This window comes from Salmo salar, chromosome 20, assembly GCF_965601325.2.
Source record: "Salmo salar chromosome 20, fSalSal1, whole genome shotgun sequence".
In the NCBI taxonomy this organism is placed as follows: Eukaryota; Metazoa; Chordata; class Actinopteri; order Salmoniformes; family Salmonidae; genus Salmo; species Salmo salar.
The window spans coordinates 47,363,109-47,389,431 of record NC_138310.1 but is presented as its reverse complement, the minus strand read 5'-3'; the positions used below and the strand labels follow the sequence as shown (position 1 = coordinate 47,389,431).

General features: G+C 44.3%; 1 protein-coding gene across 6 annotated transcripts; it reads right to left on the bottom strand.

The window, feature by feature from the left end:
* Positions 1–475: 475 nt before the first annotated feature.
* On the bottom strand, positions 476–25,821 carry sfr16 (Splicing factor, arginine/serine-rich 16). Of its 6 annotated transcripts, XM_045702907.2 has the most exons (22): positions 25,712–25,804; positions 20,877–21,027; positions 16,334–16,473; positions 16,004–16,101; positions 15,725–15,826; positions 15,447–15,526; positions 15,258–15,342; positions 15,013–15,152; positions 14,659–14,755; positions 14,360–14,438; positions 14,188–14,261; positions 12,416–12,457; positions 11,611–11,808; positions 9,225–9,527; positions 8,900–9,088; positions 4,868–4,907; positions 3,069–3,129; positions 2,902–2,960; positions 2,697–2,743; positions 2,446–2,531; positions 2,033–2,057; positions 480–1,171 (listed from the first exon to the last, which is right to left on the bottom strand). In XM_045702907.2, the coding sequence occupies exons 3-22, from the start codon at positions 16,430–16,432 to the stop codon at positions 1,129–1,131; spliced, it is 1,947 nt and encodes a 648-aa protein (XP_045558863.1). In that variant the 5' UTR covers positions 16,433–16,473; positions 20,877–21,027; positions 25,712–25,804; the 3' UTR covers positions 480–1,128. The 6 variants fall into 6 exon arrangements, 5 of the variants coding, with proteins under 5 accessions (NP_001133572.1, XP_045558863.1, XP_045558864.1 ...); XM_045702908.2 differs by lacking the exon at positions 20,877–21,027 and having other exon boundaries at positions 25,712–25,821; XM_045702909.2 differs by lacking the exon at positions 20,877–21,027 and having other exon boundaries at positions 9,225–9,524; positions 25,712–25,821.
* Between the last annotated feature and the right edge of the window lie 502 nt (positions 25,822–26,323).

Sequence of the window (26,323 nt, the reverse complement as noted above, 5' to 3'; positions counted from 1 at the left end):
AATGCAACACATGCGGACAAAATGTGTGTTAAACGTAGGTTATTTGACGAAACCGGCTATTTGGCGCCACCAGCAGGCTGAAAGTAGGGCGTCAAATTGAATGTTTTAAGAGAACTTCACCTTAGAAGTAGAGTAGTACTTATAAATGCCGACATAAGATATCAGCATTCATACTCATCACTTAGTGAATTGATCTTACCAGTAGGCTAAAGCACAACAGTTTAAAAAAAAAGTGCATTATACTGTATAATTTTAAATGCTAAACAGTACTGAAACTTACCTACAATAACCAAACTACTGGTTTGGTAACTGACTTTAATATAACCAAGCCCAAACAACTTTAATCAAGTGTTGGACAAGACACTTTGCTTCTTGTCTCAACAAAGCCTCAATAGTGAAGTTATGCCTTGGGCACATTTATAATGTATGTATGAGAGATAACGTTCCAAGTAAAGACACGCCAAACCAATAGACCTACATCAGATACTTTTGTGCATTTTATTTACTTCTCAGTTTGATATCTTATCATATTTGGACTAAAACAAAAAGACTACATCTGTTACCTCAGAAGAGTACAATCAAGTCTCAATTCACAGGGTGAGCAGTTGGGGGGGCATGGCATACAAATTATTTTTCATACTCACACATGGGGTTATACACCCCCTCAGGATTTCATTAATGTTCACTCATTTGTAATCAAAGAAAATTATGTACACAGATGAAGGTCAAATTCCAATCCGATTCTTTTACATCCTATTCCTGTGATAAGACAGTGATGCCAACACACCCTTCTCAGAGAGAGAGAGAGATGGAGGGGACAGGGGAAAGACCGCTTAGAGATGGAAGAGAAAAAGCAACTTAAGGCCATAATAAAGGACAGAATATATATGCAGAATTACTGAGATAGTAAAATGTGTCCAGATGTGACAAGCTGTCAGCAATCACAACATACAAATCCGTCACTCATAGCAATCTCCGGCCTCCATCAGTTCTTCCATCTCCCAAATCCATCTCTACCACTCTTCCATTCAGAACATGGTCCCCCATTTCTCTCATCTCTTCACTGGAAGAGTAGGCAGAGGAGAGGGTGAGGAGGGGTGTGGGGGTTGGTGAGTCTCAACGGTATGTTTAGTATCGGTAATATGGACTCCTCGACCGGGAACGGGACCTCCTGGAAACGCGAGAAAAGAGTGAGTGAGTCTCAGGTGACACAGTGCTACGCTTGGACCGCGCAGTATATTCACTACCCCCAACATGACCTACCATATATACTGCTGTATGTCAAACTGGACATGACTACCAGTTATTACACAAGACATAACTTTCTTTACAATATTTGGATTCTTCCTGGTGTAAACAGTTGCCCTCCAGTATTTGCTGGTACTTACTTGCTAGCTTGTATCATATTTGACTGAAACTACCATCTTTCTGTCGAGCACACATGGTCTAAGTGCAGCACTGCTGTAGAGTATTGAGACCGACAGTGTTAAGCCTCATCTGTTTCTGATGTACTGAGACTCAGGATTCAATGTGTCCCCACTCCCCAATACCACAGCCGGCCTGGCAGGCCACACACTCCCCAGGGAGGACTAGGGACGAGGGGGCCTAACATTAGCACTGACAGCCCTCTGTGAGAGTATGCATGTTTTTGATTGGGACAAAAGAGTTTGAATGTGGGTGCGTGTGAGGGAGAGAGAACACATTTGAATAGGAGTGTGTTGAAAGGGAGAGAGAGAGAGAGAGAGAGAGAGAGAGAGAGAGAGAGAAACAGAGAGTATGTCTGTCCCGTGAGTCACAGATGGATCACTGGAGATCAAGGGCGTTACAGAAAGGGAAAATATATTCATATGCTCAACATTGAAGTTCATATTCAGTTTAGAGTGATTTAACACAGTGATCTTACACTTCCCCATTGCAGTGCGAGAAAGAGTTGTGACAGAACGCAGAGGGACAGTACGATGTGCTAATGAGATAAAGTGCGAGAGAGGCAACATCCTTCCTCAAGAGTAGAGACTTGTGGTTTTTCACATACCTTCTGGATGAGCTGTGGTCGCGACCTGAGGGACAGACAGAGGACAGACACGCTGATGAAAGAATGACCCCCAACACAACAGCCTCCCAGAAAGTTCAACAACACTGTCACGACTAGTACTGAGCCACTGTGCCATAGTGAACTTTTTTTTGTTGTTGCGTATTTTCTTACCTTTTAACGCTGCGTTGTCGGAAAATGGCTCATAAGTAAGCATTTCACAGTAAGGTCAACGCCTGTTGTATTCGGCGCATGTGACAAATCAAATTTGATTTGACAACTAGTACTGAGCCACTATCACAGGCGTACGGGCTGCATCCCAATTGTACACCCTTTTCTCCAAAGTGTGCAATTGAACACTTCCCGTCATGGATTTAACAATGATATAACAGTAAGAGGTGACTCACTGAACTCACCATATTTAGATGGGGAGGGCGAGTGGCTTTGTCGTCCATACTGTCTCTCCCACTCGTCCCTCTCTTTCTCCCGACGCTCACGCTCCCTGGAACACACCACTGTTTAACCAGAGTCATATGGCACCACAAGGCAGCAGCATCACACACACACACACACACACACACACACACACACACACACACACACACACACACACACACACACACACACACACACACACACACACACACACACACACACACAGTCTTACTTCATGCGGATCTTGCGTGCCATGGCTCTGAGCTCTCCCTCGCGCTCCTGTAAAGTAAACAGCCATGAGGGCCAATGGCAGACGACAACATATATCAAAGGACTGTCTTAGGGGTACACTGTTTCGAGAGGAAACTTCACACATTATGCTATAATGGGGGGGGGGGGGGCTGGCTAGCAGTTCACAAACACGATTCCACACGCACCGCTCGCTTATTTTCCTGCTGAGTGACTTTCGCCTGGGCTGCTTTCTTATCCGCCTTGGCTGAGGGAGAAACAAAACAGAGGAAGGATGAATATGTATATACAAACACAGCATAAATGAGTTGTAACTGCGAGACTGACCAAACAGAGTCCAGTCTTGTCTACTCACACTGCCTGTTGAGGGCCTTCTGCATGCGTATCTTCAGCTTCTCCTGCGGGGTCATCTTGGGCTGTAAGAGACAGGCACGCATCAGCACACACACTCGCAGGGCAGGAGCACAGGGTGTGTGTGTGGAATTAAGGGGACAGGGGCGCCTATAGGACCACCATTGCCCCATATAGCAGCTGGTAAGGCCACGGTTTGTCAGGTGGGAGTATACAGTCGTAAATAACGTGAGCTGTTTGTCATCTCCTGTCCTGTTTTCTGCTGGACTGGTAGAGCCGGCTACGTGAAGCGAGGAGGCCCGAACTCCGTTCCCGCAGTTGTACCCAGTAGCAGGACAGGATCACATTACATGGAACTGGACTCTAAGTACACATGGCTTATGTATTTCCATGTACATAACATGCGAATGTTGCGAGGAAAGCTAAGGGTAAGAGAGTTGAAAAAGGACAGAACAGTCTGGCAAATGTTGGTCACAAGTAGCGCCAGCAGCCCTCCCCTGTACATTCCCTGCTGACACTCCCTGGCCAGGTAGGAATTCAGCTGGTGGATAGACAAGCACACATTACAGGCCAAAATGCCTACAGAGTTCATTTACCCTCCCTCTAACGCTCGCTTTCTATTTAAGCAACTCGGATATATTCCTTTCCCTGTACTGGAGCGGTTAATATCAAAGTCTAGAGGCGTGTCTCTAAGGGGAAAGCAGCAGGTAACAGTGTGCTGTTAGTCCTGGAAGGAGAGGTGTGGTGGTGTATTTCTCCTGCCTGCTCAGACAAGCCCCCCTCACTGCTCTGCTGTCCACGCCAGCTGCACGCACCTGAGCTCCGACCTCACTACATAGCAGGGGTGTGCTTAACAGCCTAAAATGGCCTCCTCTCTTGAGTCGCCTTCTCTTTAGCTGATCTGAAACATCGGTGATTTAAATAAATATAGAGTATGCCTACCAGTACTTTGCCTTCACATATCTAGTTCTTTACCGTCAGTGCAGATGAAAGAATGGAGGCGAGGAGAGGAAGCCACTTAAGACAATTGGAACGCACCCAGACTCTAGACTACTCTCTCCCCCCTTTACTCTTATATGGCTTCCTTAACTACTACTTTGCTTTCACTTACCCAGTCCTTTCAGATCAGTGGTGATGAAGAGAGGAGACAAGGAAAGGAGACAAGGAAAAGAAGCCATTTAAGAGCCTCTGACAATGACATATCAGTGCTTTCCCCTCAGTCTTAGGGCACTAGATTTACAATGGGTTGTCTACCTGTAGAGTGAAACGTCTCAGCATTGAGATTTAGGGAGACACCTCTGCTTACACACACACACTCCCTCTCTTTCTCTGGTCTGACCGCACCACTCTGCATAGCGCAGTAAGTGCCGCAGAATACAGCAACATCCATAAAACAGACAGATACATAAGTGACAGAAAGGGTGCTGGGAACACCAGTCCATTCAGAGATAAGGAGGGGAAAGAAGTGTCAGAAAAAGTCTCTGTCATACACCACTCTGCGATATAGGTTCTGCCCTTTCGAGGCAGGCTAACCTGCAACCACACTCTAAACTGAGTAGAGAAGGGTTTAACTCTACACTGCATTCAGGTGGAGGCAAGGTCACCAGTTACAATGGAAGCTCCACAGAGAGAGGCAGTCAAAAGACATTTCATATGATTTCCATTCTCTGTGTGCACAGTGGCATTCGGGGGGGGGGGGGGGGGGGGGGATCCCCAGCCTGATGGACAACCAGCTCAGCCTGTCAGGGGTGAGGGAGGCGTAGACTTTAGCAACAAACCCAGCTAGATCAAATTCTTACTGACTTTGGCAGCTCCTGTCTCTTTACCACCCGGAGTATCAGGCCTGGAGGGAGAGAAAGAAAGAGAGAGAGAGAAATGGGGAAAAAGAGAGAGAGAGGGAGAAAAGTAGGGATGAAAATGTCACCATTTCTCATCAGAGAGCTCCTACTGTAAGACAGACTAGGGAAAATATTAGCTACCTATTGCTGCTGTTTGTTTTAAACTTCACATGAGGGTGGAGGCTGTGTGTGTGTGTGTTTTAGAGGTCTTCACGGATCTACCTGTACCCGATTACCAGAGACCCAATCCGGTACCTGAGCGGGTCCGGATCCAGAATACTAAATATCACGGGTCTGGGTCGGATCTGATTGTCACTGGTATCAGGTACGTGTAATTTTAACTGACTTGTCTGGAAGGACCCGTACAGATCTGAACGCGACTGCTGCAGTAGAGAGAGAAATTGCAAAATTTATGCTGCTGCTCTTGCTTTTCACGAGAGTGGCACGTACAGCTTGTCGTTGGCCAATCATAAGACATCAAAGCGGCAATAGGCTACAGTCATATAGCCTCCGTGTGGGGCAAAAGTGAGGAGATATCTAATCAGTGGAAGATGGAATTAAAACGATGGAATTAAAAGTTAAAGGAGACGGATCGGCTACAACGACCAAGAGCCAACAGGTAGGCTGCTACTTAATAATCTGAATGGAGGTGCTGCTATTTGTAACTGTGTAGGACGAGAAAGTGCACGCGGACTCAATTAGCCTTGGAAGTTAGCTAGCTTAACTAGCTTATCCCGGTTCGATGCAGTCAAAACAGGTACGACGTCAAGTAAGCATTTCACTGTTAGTCTACACCTGTTGTTTACAAAGCATGTGACAAATAACATTTGATTTGTAATCATATTGAATGATGAATAATCTAGCTATGGCAGAGTACCTTATGATAGTGTGGTCTACAGTTTATCTACCAAGAGAGTTCTCATCTATATTATTAGTAGCCATCTATTTACCACCACAGACCGATGCTGGCACTAAGACCGAACTCAACCAACTCTATAAGGCCATAAGCAAACAAGAAAATGCTCACCCAGAGCGGCGCTCCTAGTGGCCGGGGACTTTAATGCAGGCAAACTTAAATCAGTTTTACCAATTTTTTTACCAGCACGTCACATGTGCAACCAGCGGAGAAAACCAAAAACTCTTGACCACCTTTACTCCACACACAGAGATGCATACAAAGCTCTCCCCCACCCTCCATTTGGCAAATCTGACCATAATTCTATCCTCCTGATTCCGGCTTACAAGCAAAAATTAAAGCAGGAAGTACCAGTGACTCGCTCAATACGGAAGTGGTCAGAGGACGCAGATGCTACAGGACTGTTTTGCTAGCACAGACTGGAATATGTTCCGGGATTCATCAAATGGCATTGAGGAGTATACCACCTCAGTCATCGACTTCATCAATAAGTGCATCGACGACATCGTCCCCACAGTGACCGTACGTACATATCCCAACCAGAAGCCATGGATTACAGGCAACATCCACATCGAGCTAACGGCTAGAGCTGCCGCTTTCAAGGAGCGGGGCACTAATCCGGACGCCTATAAGAAATCCCACAATGCCCTCAGACGAAACATCAAACAAGCAAAGCATCAATACAGGATTAAGATTGAATCCTAATACACCGGCTCTGACGCTCGTTGGATGTGGCAGGGCTTGAAAACTATTACAGACTACAAAGGGAAACCCAGACGCGAGCTGCCCAGTGACACGAGCCTACCAGACAAGCTAAATGCCTTTTACTCTCCCAACAAAGCAAGCAACACTGAAGCATGCACGAGAGCACCAGCTTTTCTGGATGACTGTGATAACGCTCTCGGTAGCCGATGTGAGCAAGACCTTTAACCTGTTGGGTCTAGGGGGCAGCATTTGCACGTCTGGATAAAAAAAATGTACCCGATTTAATCTGGTTACTAATCCTACCCAGTAACTAGAATATGCATATACTTATTATATATGGATAGAAAACACTCTAAAGTTTCCAAAACTGTTTGAATGGTGTCTGTGAGTATAACAGAACTCATTTGGCAGGCAAAACCCTGAGACATTTTCTGACAGGAAGTGGATACCTGATGTGTTGTATTGACTTTAAACCTATCCCATTGAAAAACACAGGGGTTTAGGAATATTTTGGCACTTCCTATTGCTTCCACTAGATGTCACCAGCCTTTACAAAGTGTTTTGAGTCTTCTGGAGGGAGATCTGACCGAACAAGAGCCATGGAACGATGATGGCCCATTAGACACCTTGCGCGCGAGTTCATGTTGGGTACCCTCGTTCCAATACGTTATAAAAGAGTATGCATTCGTCCACCTTGAATATTATTCATGTTCTGGTTAAAAAAGGCCCTAATGATTTATGCTATACAACGTTTGACATGTTTGAACGAACGGAAATATATTTTTTCCCCTCGTTCATGACGAGAAGTCCGGCTGGCTTACATCATGTGCTAACGAGACGGAGATTTTTGGACATAAATGATGAGCTTTTTTGAACAAAACTACATTCGTTATGGACCTGTGATACCTGGAAGTGACATCTGATGAAGAGAATCAAAGGTAATGGATTATTTACATAGTATTTTCGATTTTAGATCTCCCCAACATGACGTCTAGTCTGTATCGCAACGCGTATTTTTCTGGGCGCAGTGCTCAGATTATTGCAAAGTGTGATTTCCCAGTAAGGTTATTTTTAAATCTGGCAAGTTGATTGCGTTCAAGAGATGTAAATCTATAATTCTTTAAATGACAATATAATATTTTACCAATGTTTTCTAATTTTAATTATTTAATTTGTTACGCTGACTTGACTGCCGGTTATTGGAGGGAAACGATTTCCTCAACATCAATGCCATAGTAAAACGCTGTTTTTGGATATAAATATGAACTTGATAGAACTAAAAATGCATGCATTGTCTAACATAATGTCCTAGGAGTGTCATCTGATGGAGATTGTAAAAGGTTAGTGCATCATTTTAGCTGGTTTTATGGTTTTGGTGACCCTGTCTTTGACTTGACAAAACATTACACACAACTCTTGTAAATGTACTGTCCTAACATACTCTAAATGTATGCTTTCGCCGTAAAACCTTTTTGAAATCGTAAAACGTGGTTAGATTAAGGAGATGTTTATCTTTCAAATGGTGTAACATAGTTGTATTTTTGAAAAATTTGAATTTTGACATTTATTTGGATTCAAATTTGCCGCTCTTGAAATGCACCTGCTGTTGATGGAGTGCACCACGGGTGGCACGCTAGCGTCCCACCTAGCCCCAAGAGGTTAAACAGGCAAACATTCACAAATCCGCGGTCCCAGATAGATTACCAGGACGTGTACTCAAAGCAAGCGCGGATCAACTGGCAAGTGTCTTCACTGACATTTTCAACCTCTCCCTGACTGAGTCTGTAATACATACATGTTTCAAGCAGACCATCATTGTCCCTGTGCCCAAGGAAGCGAAGGTAACCTGCCAAAATGATTACCGCCCCGTAGCACTCAAGACGGTAGCCATGAAGTGCATTGAAAGGCTGGTCATGGCTCACCACAACATCCTCCCGGATACCCTAGACCCAGTCCAATTCACATACTGCCCCAACAGATCCACAGATGACGCAATCTCAATCGCACTCCACACTGCCCTTTCCCAACTGGACAAAAGGAACACCTATATGAGAATGCTGTTCATTGACCCCTTCTAGAGCGGCACCCCTCTTTCCCTCTCTTGCATTATCAGCTCCGGCTAATAAAGTAGCTTAAATATGTACTTTTCTGCTGCTTTCTTCACTCGGATCCGACCAGGTCTATATGGAACAGGTCTAGTTGTACTCGGGTCCGTTCGGAACGGGTCTTTCTATTTGAAATTGTATTTCTGTATATCGGGTCCGGGTGGGAAAGCCCCAGGTCAATTTCGGAACGGGTCCAACTTTCTGAACCCGTGAAAGACCTCTAGTGTGTTTATGTGTGCGTGTCTGAGTGTACAGGTGTCAGTGGACTCACTTTCTCAGCTTGTCACAGAGAGCAGTGGCAGAGGGCGGGCCTCCTCTGTGTGAGGGGGAGGGGGTGCAGCTGGGCTGGGGGGACTGGGAGGGGCTAGGGCTGCTGCTGACCCCCCTCCGATGCCCTCCTGAAGTTCGCCTACCCCCCCCCGGCCTGGCACGGTCCCCCTGCCGGGAGTTAGAGCTGGACCTGGAAGGAGAATAGAAGGACGTGATCAGCACAACCTCGAAAAGCCCACCAGTTTATTTTAGTGTACAAAAAAGTGACATTGAGTTCATGATTTACTGAGTTTAGAAAAGTCTTATGGTTGTCTGGGCTGCCTTACCGTGTGCGTCTGCGTGCTGCGAAGCGACGTCCCATGTCCCTGTCTCTGTCCCGTTCTCGCTCCCTGTCCCGGTCATTGGAGCGTGACTGTGTCCGGTCGTATCTCCTCCGTGACCCCCCTCCTCCGTTGGCTCCTCTGCCCCGGGACCTTGAGTCGGAGCGCCGCCTCGACCGGGAATGTCGTCCATCCCTCCCTCCTCCGTGGCGTCTGTCGCGGCGTGAGTGAGAGGAGGAACGAGAGGAGGAGCGATGAGTGGAAGAGTGGGAGGAAGAGGAGGAAGGGCTGGAGGAAGAGTGGCGTCTGCTGAACAGAGACACACAGATGTATTAGCAACGACCCACGGGCTGCTCTAACCCTACTGTCTGCTTTGACTCAGTTTATATTTCTGTTTTGGTCTACTTCATTTCTCGTTAGGCTGCTAGTAATGCTACAGTTATCATGTAACCACACACAGGTAGAGCTCAGGACTTTCTGCTACTTTGTGAACCATACTGAACACAGACACATGGTGTACATGCCATATACATTTTCCCTTACCTCATGGTGCCTTTAAGAGAGTGGTATTAAGGTGTATAAGGCAGTTAAGATCTACAGTACCAGTTAAAGGTTGGACACACCTCATTCAAGGCTTTTTCTTAATTTGTACTATTTTCTACATGGTAGAATAATAGTGAAGACGTCAAAACTATGAACACATGGAATCATGTGGTAACCAAAAAAATGTGTTTTTATATTTTATATTTGAGACTCTTCAAAGTAGCCACCCTTTGCCTTGATGACAGCTTTGCACACTCTTGACATTCTCTCAACCAGCTACATGAGGAATGCTTTTCAAAAAGTCTTGAAGGAGTTCCCACATATTTACATTTACATTTTAGTCATTTAGCAGACGCTCTTATCCAGAGCGACTTACAGTAGTGAATGCATACATTTCATAATTATTTTTGTTTTTGTACTGGCCCCCTGTGGGAATCGAACCCACAACCCTGGCGTGGCACACACCATGCTGGCATTGCAAACACCATGCTACACCAACTGAGCCACAGGGAAGACTGGGTTTAGGTCAGGTGATTGTGGAGACCAGGTCATCTGAAGCAGCACTCCATCACTCTACTTCTTGGTCAAATAGGCCTTACACAGCCTGGAGGTGTGTTTTGGGTCATTGTCCTGTTGAAAAACAAATGATAGTCCCACTAAGCACAAACCAGATGGGATGGTGTATCACTGCAGAATGCTGTGGTATCCATGCTGGTTAAGTGTGCCTTGAATTCTAAATAAATCACTGACAGTGTCACCAGCAAAGCACCCCCACACCATCACACCTCCTCCTTCATGCTTTATGGTGGGAAATGCACATGCGGAGATCATCCGTTCACCCAAACCGTGTCTCACAAAGACACAGCGGTTGGAACCCAAAATCTCCAATTTGGACTCGAGACCAAAAGGACAGATTTCCACTGGTCTAACGTCCATTGCTTGTGTTCCTTGGCCCAAGCAAGTCTCTTCTTCATATTGGTGTCCTTTAGTAGTGGTTTCTTTGTAGCAATTCAACCATGAAGGCCTGATTCACACAGTCTCCTCTGACCAGTTGATGTTGACATGTCTGTTACTTGAACATTTATTTGGGCTGCAAAAAAATGCTCCAAGCATTTATTTGGGCTGCAATTTCTGAGGCTGATAATGAACTTATCCTCTGCAGCAGAGGTAACTCTGGGTATTCTTTTCCTGTGGCGGTCCTCATGAGAGCCAGTTTCATCATAGCGCTTGATGGTTTTTGCGACATTCTTGAAATGTTCCGCAATGACTTACCTTCATGTTTTAAAGTAATGATGGACTGTCGTTTCCCTTTACTTATTTGAGCTGTTCTTGCCATAATATGGACTTGGTCTTTAACCCAATAGGGCCATCTTAGGTGTGCAAAACTGTCATCAAGGCAAAGGGTGGCTACTTTCAAGAATATAAAATATATTTTGATTCGTTTAACACTTTTTTGGTTACTACATGATTCCATATGTGTTATTTCAAAGTTTTGATGTCTTCACTATTATTCTACAACGTAGAAAATAGTAAAAATAAATAAATACAATTTTAATGAGTAGGTGTGTCCAAACCTTTGACTGGTACTGTATGTGATCTCATTGATTTACCATAACACAGAATAACATGCAGAATTTGCTGTTAGGGACGCACAAACTAACACGCATCTCTAAAATGTCACACTACTTGAATTGTAAGCTATTCAAGTCAAACAAACTAACCTAAATCCGAGCTCCACTTCACCTACCAAATCTCTATAGCCCAAATCTCTACAGCTGTAGTCACTGAACAGCAACATGACTGACAGGAGTAAACAACCAATGGAAAGCGGAAGGGGAAAGCTACCGACCGGGAGCCCCTGCTATGACCTGCGGGGTGTTGCAGCAAGTTGGCGGGAGTGTGGCCAGAGTTGACAGGGGGTGGAGCTTGGGTTGCCGCCGCGGCAGCCTCCTCGTCACTGCCTCCGAAGCTGGTGATGAATGTGATCTTCTCTGGGCCTGGGGAACGGGAGCGGGACCGCGACTCCGAACTGGACTCCGACTGGGGCCTGAGGAAGGAGGTCAAATCAAATAGGGGTGGTTATATTTGTCCTGTTTCACACATGTACAAGCACGTAAACTGTAAAGTGTGTGCTGTGAAATGGAAATGTATTTTTTGCATATCCCACTCCCCAAGACACCTTCAGACATTGGGGTCATGGCCAGGGATCAGCCATTATTGACAGCGACCCTGGAGCAATTAGGGGTAAAGGAAAATTCCACTCAAAAACGATATTCTGGTATCTGTTTAATTAGTCCACTGGTGTGACAGCAATCAAGTTTTCAACATATAGAACTTAAAATACAGAAAGTTTCATAGTATGATGCATTTCGCATCATGCGCCTTGCGCAAGGGCGGATTTCTACCTAGTCGGCTCAGGGATTCGAACTAGCTCTAACCGCTAAGCCACCTGTCGGAGGGGAGAATCATCAGTGCCATCTCTACTGATTAAAAGTTTACCTCACCCTCACGAGCAAGCAGTTTATCATAAGTTGTTAGCACTGATTAAAAGGATGACTGTTCCATTACTTTCCTTGTCAAAACATAGTATTAGATGGGACTTTTAATAAGTGAAAAACTTTGACGCAAAGTTAAACGGTTGGCCTCCCACTCACCGTTTGTAGGGATCGTAGGTTGGGCTGTCTCTCCTGGCATAGCTGGAGATGATAAACAGAGATAGGGTTTAAAGAGGTGTGACGGTGTGTCTCGCACCATGTGTGTGCTACACATTGGTAGTGGATGAGGCGAGTTACCTCGTATGGTATAAAAATCAGGGTTGGGGGTCAATTCCATTTCATTCTAGTAAATTCACAAAGCAAACCAATTTTTGTATTTTTTATTTAACCTCTTGGGGCTAGGTGGGACGCTAGCGTGCCACCCGTGGTGCACTCCATCAACAGCAGGTGCATTTCAAGAGCGGCAAATTTGAATCCAAATAAATGTCAAAATTCAAATTTTTCAAAAATACAACTATTTTACACCATTTGAAAGATAAACATCTCCTTAATCTAACCACGTTTTACGATTTCAAAAAGGTTTTACGGCGAAAGCATACATTTAGAGTATGTTAGGACAGTACATTTACAAGAGTTGTGTGTAATGTTTTGTCAAGTCAAAGACAGGGTCACCAAAACCATAAAACCAGCTAAAATGATGCACTAACCTTTTACAATCTCCATCAGATGACACTCCTAGGACATTATGTTAGACAATGCATGCATTTTTAGTTCTATCAAGTTCATATTTATATCCAAAAACAGCGTTTTACTATGGCATTGATGTTGAGGAAATCGTTTCCCTCCAATAACCGGCAGTCAAGTCAGCGTAACAAATTAAATAATTAAAATTAGAAAACATTGGTAAAATATTATATTGTCATTTAAAGAATTATAGATTTACATCTCTTGAACGCAATCAACTTGCCAGATTTAAAAATAACCTTACTGGGAAATCACACTTTGCAATAATCTGAGCACTGCGCCCAGAAAAATACGCGTTGCGATACAGACTAGACGTCATGTTGGGGAGATCTAAAATCGAAAATACTATGTAAATAATCCATTACCTTTGATTCTCTTCATCAGATGTCACTTCCAGGTATCACAGGTCCATAACGAATGTAGTTTTGTTCAAAAAAGCTCATCATTTATGTCCAAAAATCTCCGTCTCGTTAGCACATGATGTAAGCCAGCCGGACTTCTCGTCATGAACGAGGGGAAAAAATATATTTCCGTTCGTTCAAACATGTCAAACGTTGTATAGCATAAATCATTAGGGCCTTTTTTAACCAGAACATGAATAATATTCAAGGTGGACGAATGCATACTCTTTTATAACGTATTGGAACGAGGGTACCCAACATGAACTCGCGCGCCAGGTGTCTAATGGGACATCATCGTTCCATGGCTCTTGTTCGGTCAGATCTCCCTCCAGAAGACTCAAAACACTTTGTAAAGGCTGGTGACATCTAGTGGAAGCAATAGGAAGTGCCAAAATATTCCTAAACCCCTGTGTTTTTCAATGGGATAGGTTTAAAGTCAATACAACACATCAGGTATCCACTTCCTGTCAGAAAATGTCTCAGGGTTTTGCCTGCCAAATGAGTTCTGTTATACTCACAGACACCATTCAAACAGTTTTGGAAACTTTAGAGTGTTTTCTATCCATATATAATAAGTATATGCATATTCTAGTTACTGGGTAGGATTAGTAACCAGATTAAATCGGGTACATTTTTTTTATCCAGACGTGCAAATGCTGCCCCCTAGACCCAACAGGTTAACTAGGCAAGTCAGTTAAGAACAAATTCTTGTTTACAATGACGGCCTACCCCGGCCCCTAAGCCGGACGACGCTGGACCCCAACCCTGGTATCAACTGCTGTTTACCTGGGTGGGCTGATCTGTCTGCCCTTCAATCTCTTCTCTCTGAACTCCCTCCTCTGTCTGCGAGAGCGACGGCCCTGAGGGTCACACACACAGTCAGTGACATCATCAGGGGAAAGCATAGGCCTACCAACAATCATTGACATGACAGCAACACACACTGATTCTTTCGTACCGAGTACATGGCCTTCTCTGCCTCCAGAGCCTTGGCGTGTTTAATGGCCTCCACCTCATCCTTGTCTTTCCTCAGCATCCTGTCAAACAGTCAGCCAGTTAACATACAGTGGTGTTTAACAGCAAACATTTGACTGTTTTACCTTTGTTAAAAACACGCTTTGAAAGCAACTGGTCATTTAATAGAAACATAAAATGCATTTTTTTATGACAACTGGCATTTCCATTGACTCCAGCGATAATGTAATGACAACACATACAATTTTTTGCAAAACATATAATGGAAGCAGGCAGACTGACCTGACAAAATCTCCCTCTGCCATTCCATATGGGGTGGCCATCTTGTTCAGATCCAACTCCTGCTCCGTGTTGAGCTCGTCAACGTCCACCTCCACATCTGAAACACACGCACACGACAGTGGTATGAGAAAATAATACATAATCACATACATTACCCTTTACTGGGCTTGTTCAACATTGCAGTCAACATGCTGCATTATGGGTAAATTGTGACTGATCTACAAATAATCATTCATTTTATTTTTGATGCAAGGTCATCAGTCCGTCGGCAGTAGGCTGCAAAGTCGAACAAGCCCCATGTCCATCCAACCCGACAACTCATACTTGTTTGAGTGAGAAGGTATTGGGACTCACCAATGTCTGGGATGCCCTCGTCCTCCTCCGATTCGCTGTTCTCAGAGTCATCCTCCTCCCCTTTCTCTTCTTCCTCCCCAGGCTCCGTAACAGTGCTGTCCTCGTACGTGTAGCCAATGGTGGCCTTCTCTTTAGCAAGCCTAAACAAAAGGGAGGGGCTTATTAATAATCAATACAAACAATCCGTAAATTAGTGGATACTTATAGAAACCATAGAGAATGTGAAAAGATGGGATAGGACTAACTTCTTCTTCTCATCCTCATTTGGCCTCTGCAGGCCACCATAGAGCTCGTCCATTTGGATCTGGTACAAACACTGCTCCTCAGAGACTGAAGAGGGACAGCAAGAGGTTAGAGAACACAGAAAAACACAATATACCCACTGGGAGGGAGGCACAAGAGACATGGCATTACCAACACCGGTGGATACTCACTGCTGGCAAAGTCGTTCTGCACTAGGCCTCTGTAACGCTCATAGTTGCACTTCCTCTCCTCCGACTCCTGTTCTGGGGTGCTGCAACCCAAATGGAGCACTTCAATATGTTTCACGAAAAACAGTGGTGCCACGAAAAACATTTGACCTTTCATATCACATTTCATCAAACCACAACAAAGCAACCTGTGTGTGTGTAATAATACATATCAGTGAATACGCCATACTAGTGGTGTAATAAGGAATGAAGTCTGAAGGAGAGACCTCAGTCACACTTACGCTGTGTTGAGGAGTGGAGGGGTGTAGGTGGGTATGAAGTCCAGGTGTGCCCTCACGTCAAACCTGTCAATCATGTTGTTGGCGTCTCCCTGCCAGGGCATCCTGCAGCAACAGAGAACATAACATCCTGATTAGTATTCTCAGGTGGTGCGATGGTGTGCAGAGAGTGGTTTTGTGTTATATAATGCGTTTGTGTATGTAAAAGCAAGACATGGTGGCACGTGTGCACATGCATGTCTTGTGTGTGTGTTGTTGTATGCGTGTTATGTGTTTCCTCACATGTTGATGGGGCTTTCTGCTGCGAGTGCCACGGCTGAGTCCAGATGGATCTTATAGGCCCGGCCATGAACCTGAAGGAACTGAGCCGGGTCCTTTTTCTGTAGAGGAGAGGAGATGGGTGAAAGGGAGAACAGGAGGACACCAGAGCATGGGGAATCCTCATTCAGTAATCACCAGCCCTGGTCCTGGAGAGCTACAGGGTGCGAAAGGCTTTAGTTTCTGCCCAGCACTAAAACACCAGATGATAGGAAGTTAAACAGATCTTGATGATTAAGTGTAACGGGCTGTGCACAAGAAAAGCAAAGCAAAACAGTGCGCTGGGTGACTTACGATCTTCTCGTAGTACTCTCGCCGGCGCTCGCCGCGGCGTTTGTAGTCCACCATCATGCCGCGCAGCTTGCGCTCATGTTTGCGGGCCTCCTGCCACATGACGGCTCCGCTTGGTGTGGGGGCGCGACGGGGCACGGTGGCTGTGAGGAAACAGGACAGAACCAATACCCTATTACACTGAGCTAAAATATAAAAAACGCAACATCCAAGAATAAAGACCTTACTGAGTTACAGTTCATATAAGGAAACCAGTCAATTGAAATAAATTCATTAGGCCCTAGTCTATGGATTTCACATGACTGGGAATACAGATATGCATCGGTTGGTCACAGATACCTTAAAAAGAAAGGTAGGGGCGTGGATCAGAAAACAAGTCAGTATCTGGTGTGACCATCATTTGCCTCATGCAGCGCGACACATCGCTGTCGCATAGAGTTGATCAGGATGTTGATTGTGGCCTGTGGAATGTTTCCCACTCCTCTTCATTGGCTGTGCGAAGTTGCTGGGTTTCGGTAGGAACTGGAACACGCTGTCGTACACGTCGATACAGAGCATCCAAGCATGCTCAATGGGTGACATGTCTGGTGAGTATGCAGGCCAGGGAAGAACTGGGACATTCAGCTTCCAGGAATTGTGTAGAGATCCTTGCGACATGAGGCCGTGCATTATTATGTTGAAACATGAGGTAGATGAATGGCGCAACAATGGGCCTCAGGATCTCGTCACGGCATCTCTGTGGATTCAAATTGCCATTGATAAAATACAATTGTGTTTGTTGTCCGTAGCTTATGCCTGCCCATACAATAACCCCACCACCACCACCATGGGACCAATGTTCACAACGTTGACATCAAACCGCTCACCCACACAACTCCATACATGCTGTCTGCCATCTGCCCGGTAAAGTTGAAACCGGGATTCATCCGTGAAGAGCGTGCCAGTGACAACTGAAGGTGAGCATTTGCCCACTGAAGTCAGATACGACACCAAACTGCAGTCAGGTCAAGACCCTGGTGAGGACTACGAGAACCCAGATGAGCTTCCCTGAGACGATCTGTGACAGTTTGTGCAGAAATGATTTGGTTGTGCAAACCTACAGTTTAATCAGCTGTCAGGGTGGCTGGTCTCAGGCAATCCTGCAGGTGAAGAAGCCGAATGTGGAACTCCTGGGCTGGTGTGGTTACACGTGGTCTGCTGGTGTGAGGCTGGTTGGAAGTACAGCCAAATTCTCTAAAACAATGTTGGAGGCGGTTTATGGTAGAGAAATTAACATTCAATTCAGTGACCTGGCAGGGTAGGAAACAACACATCCGTCCCGCTGGCACAGAACACGGGGGCCCCTCAGGGGGGCATGCTTGGTCCCTTCCTATACTCCCTGTTCACCCATGACTGCGTGGCCGTGCACAACTCCAATACCATAATTAAGTTTGATCACTGATGACGATAAGAAGCCTATAGGGAGGTCAGTGACCTGGCAGTGTGGTGCCAGGACAACAACCTCTCCCTCAACGTCAGAAAGACAAAGGGGCTGATCGTGTACTACAGGAAATGGAGGGCCGAGCAAGTCTCCATCCACATCGATGGGGCTGTAGTGGAGTGGGTCGAGAGCTCCTCAGTGTGCATATCACTAAGGAATTAGCATTCCACTTTAAAAAAGGTCAAGAAAGAGGATTTACACCCACCATCTCCGATTTTTCTGAAATCATTTCTGTAGTTAGAAACAGATAAGATTAGCATTCCTGAAACATTATTTTGTTGAAATATAATTTGATCTGAGAAATTAAGCTAATTGATAGCACTCAAATTGGCACTTTTAATTTATAGGATTCATATAATCTTCAATAAATATAGTACACAACATCTGATTTGGACTATAATTCTTCCTAACAATGTGTAAGACATGAGGAATCGAATAAAAAATGATCAACAGCCAGCCACAGACCACCCACACCAATCCCACCCCAACAACTAGTATACAGTATCAGTTCTCCATGTCTGACAAGTTAAATTGTATTGGTCACATACACATGGTTAGCAGATGTTATTGCGAGTGTAGCGAAATGCTTCTAGATCCAACAGTGCAGCAGTATCTAACAGGTAATATCTAACAATTCCACAACAAAACCTAATACACACAATCTAGTAAAGGAATAGGATGAGAATATATATATATATATATATATATATATATATATATATATATATATATATATATATATATATAAATAATACACACACAGTGGGGGAAAAAAGTTTTTGATCTCCTGCTGATTTTGTACGTTTGCCCACTTACAAAGAAATGATCAGTCTATAATTTTAATAGTAGGTTTATTTGAACAGTGAGAGACAGAATAACTACAAAAAAATCCAGAAAAACGCATGTCAAAAATGTTATAAATTGATTTGCATTTTAATGAGGGAAATAAGTATTTGACCCCTCTGCCAAACATGACTTAGTACCTGGTGGCAAAACCCTTGTTGGCAATCACAGAGGTCAGACGTTTCTTGTAGTTGGCCACCAGGTTTGCACACATCTCAGGAGGGATTTTGTCCCACTCCTCTTTGCAGATCTTCTCCAAGTCATTAAGGTTTCGAGGCCGACGTTTGGCAACTCGAACATTCAGCTCCCTCCACAGATTTTCTATGGGATTATGGTCTGGAGACTTGCTAGGCCACTCCAGGACCTTAATGTGCTTCTTCTTGAGCCACTCCTGTTGCCTTGGCCGTGTGTTTTGGGTCATTGTCATGCTGGAATACCCATCCACGACCCATTTTCAATGCCCTGGCTGAGGGAAGGAGGTTCTCACCCAAGATTTGACGGTACATGGCCCCGTCCATCGTCCCTTTGATGCGGTGAAGTTGTCCTGTCCCCTTAGCAGAAAAACACCCCCAAAGCATAAAATGTTTCCACCTCCATGTTTGACGGTGGAGATGGTGTTCTTGGGGTCATAGGCAGCATTCCTCCTCCTCCAAACACAGCGAGTTGAGTTGATGTCAAAGAGCTCCATTTTGGTCTCATTTGACCACAACGCTTTCACCAGATGTCCTCTGAGTCATTCAGATGTTCATTGGCAAACTTCAGACGGGCATATATATGCATTCTTGAGCAGGGAGACCTTGCGGGCGCTGCAGGATTTCAGTCCTTCAGCCTCCTGAGGTTGAAGGGGGGCGCTGTTGCGCCTACCATTTCAGTTTGTCATGTGTATGCCGAGGAACTTAAAACTTTCCACCTTCTCCACTGCTGTCTTGTCGATGTGGATAGGGAAGGTGCTCCCTTTGCTGTTTCCTGAAGTCCACGATCATCTCTTTTGTTTTGCTGACATTGAGCGAGGTTGTTTTCCTGACACCACAATCCAAGGGCCCTCACCTCCTCCCTGTAGGCTGTCTCATCGTTGTTGGTAATCAAGCTTACCCCTGTTGTGTCGTCTGCAAACTTGATGATTGAGTTGGAGCCGTGCATGGCCACGCAGTCATGGGTGAACAGGGAGTAAAGGAGGGGGCTGAGAAAGCACCCTAGTGCGGCCCCAGTGTTGAGGATCAGCGGAGTGGAGATGTTGTTTCCTACCTTCACCACCTGGGGGAGGCCCGTCAGGAAGTCCAGGACCCAATTGCACAGAGCGGGGTCGAGACCCAGGGTCTCAAGCTTAATGATGAGTTTGGAGGGTACTATGGTGTTGAATGCTGAGCTGTAGTCAATGAACAGCATTCTTACATAGGTATCCCTCTTGTGCAGATGGGATAGGGCAGTGTGTAGTGTGATGGCGATTGCATCGTCTGTGGACCTATTGGGGCAGTAAGCAAATGGAAGTGGGTCTAGGGTCGCAGGTAGGGTGGAGATGATATGATCCTTAACTAGCCTCTCAAAGCACTTCATGATGACAGAAGTGAGTGCTACGGGGCGATAGTCATTTAGTTCAGTTACCTTAGCTTTCTTGGGAACAGGAACAATGGAGGCCATCTTGAAGCATGTGGGGACAGCAGACTGGGATTGATTGAATATGTCCGTAAACACACCAGCCAGCTGGTCTGTGCATGCTTTGAGGACGCGGCTAGGGATGACATCTGGACCGGCAGCCTTGTGAGGGTTAACACGTTTAAATGTTTTACTCACGTCAGCCATGGAGAAGGAGAACAGAGTCTGGTAGCGGGCCTAGTTGGTGGCACTGTATTGTCCTCAGTGCGCAAAGAAGTTGTTTAAATTTGTCTGGAAGCAAGACGTCGATGTCCGCAATGGGGCTGGATTTCTTTTTGTAATCCGTGATTGTCTGTAGACCTTGTCACATAGGTCTCATGTTTGAGCCGCTGAATTGCGACTCCACTTTGTCTCTATACTGACACTTTGCTTGTTTGATTGCCTTGCGGAGGGAAAACTACTGTTTGTATTCTGCCATATTTCCAGTCCCCTTGCCATGATTAAAATGTGGTGGTACGTGCGTTCAATTTTGAGCGAATGTTGCCATCAATCCAGTTTCTGGTTAGGGAAGGTTTTAATAGTCACAGTGGGTACAACATCTCCTATACACTTCCTTATAAACTCACTCACCGAGACAGCGTATACGTCAATGTTATTATCTGAGGCTACCCGGAACATATCCCAGTCCACGTGATCGAAGCAATCATGAAGCGTGGCATCAGATAGGTCTATCCAACGCTGGTTTGACCAAAGTACAGGCGCTTCCTGTTTGAGGTTCTGCCTATAGGAGGGGAGCAACAAAATGGAGTCATGGTCAGATTTGCCAAAAGGAGGGTGGGGGGGGGGGCCTTGTATGCATGTCAGAAGTTAGAGTAGCAATGGTCGAGCGTGTTACTTGCTCATGAACAGCAATCACTATGCTGATATTATTTAGGTAGGCTTGTTCTCAAATTAGCTTTGTTAAAATCCCCAGCTACAATAAATGCAGCCTGAGGATATATGGTTTCCAGTTTGCAACGAGTCCAGTGAAGTTCCTCGATGGCCGTCTTGGTATCCGGGATATACACGGCTGTGACGATAACCGAGGAGAGTTCTCTTGGGAGATAATATGGTCGGCATTTGATTGTGAGGAATTGTAGGTCAGGTTAACAAAAGGACTTGAGTTCTTATATGTTGTTACAATTACACCATGAGTGTTTAATCATGAAACATACACCCCTGCCCTTCTTACCGGATAGATATTTATTCCTGTCGGTGCGATGCACTGATGCATATCCCATTGGCTGTATGGACTCCGACAGCATGTCCCCAGCTAGCCATGCTTCCGTGAAACAGAGTATGTTACAATCCCGGATATCTCTTTGGAAAGCAACTCTAGCCCGGATTTAGTTGACTTTGTTAACTAGGGACTAGACATTAGCGAATAATATACTCGGAAGCGGTGGGTGGTGTGCGCGCATCTGAAGCCTCACTAGAAGACCGCTCCGGCACCCTCTCCTCCGGCGGAGTTGTTTTTTTGAGTCAGTCCGGGAATCGGTTCAAATGCCCTGGGAGGTGCAGACAAAGGATCCGCTTTGGGAAAGTCGTATTCCTGGTTGTGCTGGTAAGTTGACGTCTCGCTGATATCCAATAGTTCTTCCCGGTTGTATGTAATAACACTTAAGGTTTTCTGGGCTAACAATGTAAGAAATAATACATTTAAAAAAACAATACTGCACAGATTCCTAAGGACTAGAAGCAAAGCAGCCTTCTTTATCGGCGCCATCTTGAATAAGTAGTATGGAGCTGCTGCTTGAAGTATTGCTTCTTCATACTATGTAATATATTCCCTGTGAATCTGTTGATGTTTTTTCCCTCTGTTTTGGAGAAATTACCCATTGAAGTCACTGGCATTATTTACCATATAAGTGTGTGAAGGTACCACATTTTGCCCACTAGATTCCACTGTTCCTCCTACTTTTATCAATTTTGCTGGGCTGGGTTTCCCAAAAGCATCATAGCACTAAGATAGTCTTTCGTCCATTTAGTTTCAATGGAATTATCACATATTAGTAATAATTGTATTGAAAAAGATATGACCACAATTCAATGGTTTAGAATTGTATTCTTTTATTAAGGTTGTCACAACATTTTAGTCACTAGCCCATTTCTCCATTAAAGTTCTGGGCTTGCAGGAAAAGTCTTCATAGGAGAATTGCACCATACGGATAGCCCTCTCAGAGAGCTGCCATTTGTTGGTCTATTCAAGGAGAGTTGGGTTGAAGCACTAGGTTGCTAAGAAAATGACAAACGGAATTGCTTTCACAGGGGACTGGCTTTACCACACAATTGATCAGATCATGTATTTTCATCACGAGCAAAAGCTATTGGTTTTCTACACAAAGTTGCTAAGAAAATGTTGCGATTCATTTAATAAACACAAGAGACCAGCAAAATGAATAAAAGGGTGTGGAGGCAGTAGAAGGAACAGCAGCATCAAGTGGGCAAAACATGGTACTGTCATACTAATTTATGCTAAATAATAGAAGTGACTTTAACCTGTTGGGGATAGGGGGCAGTATTTGCACGGCCGGATAAAAAAAACGTACCCGATTTAATCTGGTTACTACTCCTGCCCAGTAACTAGAATATGCATATAATTATTGGCTTTGGATAGAAAACACCCTAAAGTTTCTAAAACTGTTTGAATGGTGTCTGTGAGTATAACAGAACTCATATGGCAGGCAAAAACCTGAGAAGATTCCTTACAGGAAGTGGCCTGTCTGACAAGTTCTTGTTCTTCTTGGCTCTGTTTATTGAAAACTGAGGATCTTTGCTGTAACATGACACTTCCTACGGCTCCCATAGGCTCTCAGAACCCGGGAAAAAGCTGAATGATGTAATTCCAGCCTCTGGCTGAAAAACATTAGCGCGTTTGGATAGTGGCCGGTCAGAGTACCATCAGACTGAGGCTCGTGCACGAGGGGATCCCATGTTTTTATTTTCTCTCTCTTTGAACGTAAACACGCTTTCCCGGTCGGAATATTATCACTTTTTTACGAGAAAAATGGCATAAAAATTGATTTTAAACAGCGGTTGACATGCTTCGAAGTACGGTAATGGAATATTTAGAAATGTTTTGTCACGAAAAGCGTCGTGCGCGTCACCCTTCTTTACCATTCGGATAGTGTCTTGAACGCACGAACAAAACAGAGGATATTTTAACTATGGATTATTTTGAACCAAACCAACATTTGTTATTGAAGTAGAAGTCCTGGGAGTGCATTCTGACGAAGAACAGCAAAGGTAATAACATTTTTCTTATAGTAAATCTGACTTTGGTCAGGGCTAAACTTGGTGGGTGTCTAAATAGCTAGCCCTGTGATGCCGGGCTATCTACTCAGAATATTGCAAAATGTGCTTTCACCGAAAAGCTATAAAATCGGACATAGCGAGTGCATAGAGGAGTTCTGTATCTATAATTCTTAAAATAATTGTTATGTTTTTTGTGAACGTTTATCGTGAGTAATTTTGTAAATTCACCGGAAGTTTGCGGTGGGTATGCTAGTTCTGAACATCACATGCTAATGTAAAAAGCTGGTTTTTTTATATAAATATGAACTTGATTGAACAAAACATGCATGTATTGTATAACATAATGTCCTAGGGTTGTCATCTGATGAAGATCATCAAAGGTTAGTGCTGCATTTAGCTGTGGTTTGGGTTTATGTGACATTATATGCTAGCTTGAAAAATGGGTGTCTGATTATTTCTGTCTGGGTACTCTGCTGACATAATCTAATGTTTTGCTTTCGTTGTAAAGCCTTTCTGAAATCGGACAATGTGGTTAGATTAACGAGAGTCTTGTCTTTAAAATGGTGTAAAATAGTCATATGTTTGAGAAATTGAAGTAATAGCATTTCTAAGGTATTTGAATAACGCGCCACGGGATTCCACTGGCTGTTACGTATTTCTCTAAGGGGGGAAAAAGTCACCAGATTCACAGGAAATAGGCTATATTACAAAGGATTAAGAAGCAATACTCCAAGCTGCAACTCCATACTACTTGTCAAACATAAAGAACTGATCCTGCATACTGGTTGTTGGGGTGGGATTGTTGTGGGGTGTGGGTCCGTGGGTGGCTTGACCATTTTATTGGATTCCTCATGTCTTACTCAATGGTAGGAAGGAGTTTGATCTTAAATCAGATGTTGGGTACTACATTTGTTGAATATTCTGTGAATACTATTAATTAAAAAGGGTGAATTTGGGTGCAATCAATTAGCTTAATTTCTCAGAGATCAAATTAGATTAAACAAATAATATTTCAGCAATGCTAATCTTATCTGTTTCTAACTACAGAAAACATTTCAGAAAAATTTGAGATGGTGAGTGTCATGGTTTGCTGAAATGACATGGTATGTGACCCATGGTCCACAAACACCAACAGTAGTAAAAAAGGCACGACAATGCCTCTTCCCCATCAGGAGGCTGAAAAGATTTGGCATGGGATCCTCAAAAAGTTCTACAGCTGCACCATTGAGAGCATCTGGACTGCCTGCATCCCTGCAAGGCGCTATAGAGGGTAGTATATAAAGCCCAGTACATCACTGGGGCCGAGCTCCCTACTACTCAGGACCTCTATACCACGCGGTGAAAAAGGAAGGCCCTAAAAATGGTCATTGACTTCAGCCACCCAAGTAAGACAGACGTTTCTCTCTACTACTGCACAGCAAGCAGTAACGATGCACAAAGTCTGGAACCATTAGGACACTGAAAAGCTTCTACCCCCATACCAAAAGACTTCTAAATAGTTAACCAAAAAGCTACCCGGACTATCGGCATTGACTCATCACATAGGCTGCTGTTACTGCTTATCACCTATTCTGTTGCCTAGTCACTATACCCCCACCTATATTTACATATCAACCTCGTAACCTTGCAAATCGACTTGTACCCCGTTTAGCAAAGTTATCGTTACTCATTGTGTATTTCCTCGTGTTATTACTTTTCCCGTAAGTAAGCATTTCACTGTTAGTCTACACCTATTGTTTACGAAGCATTTGGCAAATACACATTTATTTTGATTTGAGACCTGCCCCTACAACGCACTGTAGCGCAACCAAAACATGGTGACCACCGTTTATCACTAAATGGACAAGTGTAGCACGCTAGCTAGCTAACGTTAACCTAGCTATCCTAGTAGAGCGAGAAGTACGACGACATTTGTTTTGCAGACTTAAAACACCATGTCTGCAGAAAATACGTTTTAGCTTCCTGAATTTGCTAGCTACTAACCGCAATGACTGCTGTCCCACTAACGTGCGCTAGCTAGCCGCTTAGCTCTTTCTTAGCTAATTAGTCATTAAGCTAACTAACAATGATGGCCTCTGTGTGGTTGGAAATTATGCACTCGAAAGATTGGGTGTAAATACAGTACGTGCAATCATTAATTTAGTTGATTTATTTGGCACATAGTAGGATACCTGTTTTTGTAGACCTCCAAAACACACTTGAAATTGTTTCTCCAAATTGTTCGGCTGAGCGATGGCAGCCGATATCATCCCGTCACACCTCCTTCCGACCGGAAGCTCACTCTGCGCTTGCGGGATGTTGTCAAAATTGTGTGTCGTTTATTTTTCTTCGTCTTTGGTATTATGGCGGTCCGCAAACAAATGTTATAGGTGCATGCCGCCATCTACTGTGTTGGCTGTGAATCAGCCTACTTTTCTGTAGTATAAATTCATTACACTTTGAGAGAAAAAATTGCCATACCAGCTAACCCTGCACCCATTAAAACCGCACCACTATTCCACTACTTTGGCCATGTCTGATCCTACTCCAGGCCAGCAGCCTGGGAGGACGGAACACTATTGTTCAAAACATCTTGCAATTTTCCTGCAGTAAAATCTCACACACCCAAGTACTTCTCCACAGCTGCCATCAAAATCAAATCAAATTTTATTGGTCACATAAACATGGTTAGCAGATGTTATTGCGAGTGTGGCGAAATGCTTATGCTTCTAGATCCTACTTTGCAGCAGTATCTAACAGGTAATCTAACATCTATCTGGGATTTACGTTCCATTCCTGGGGTA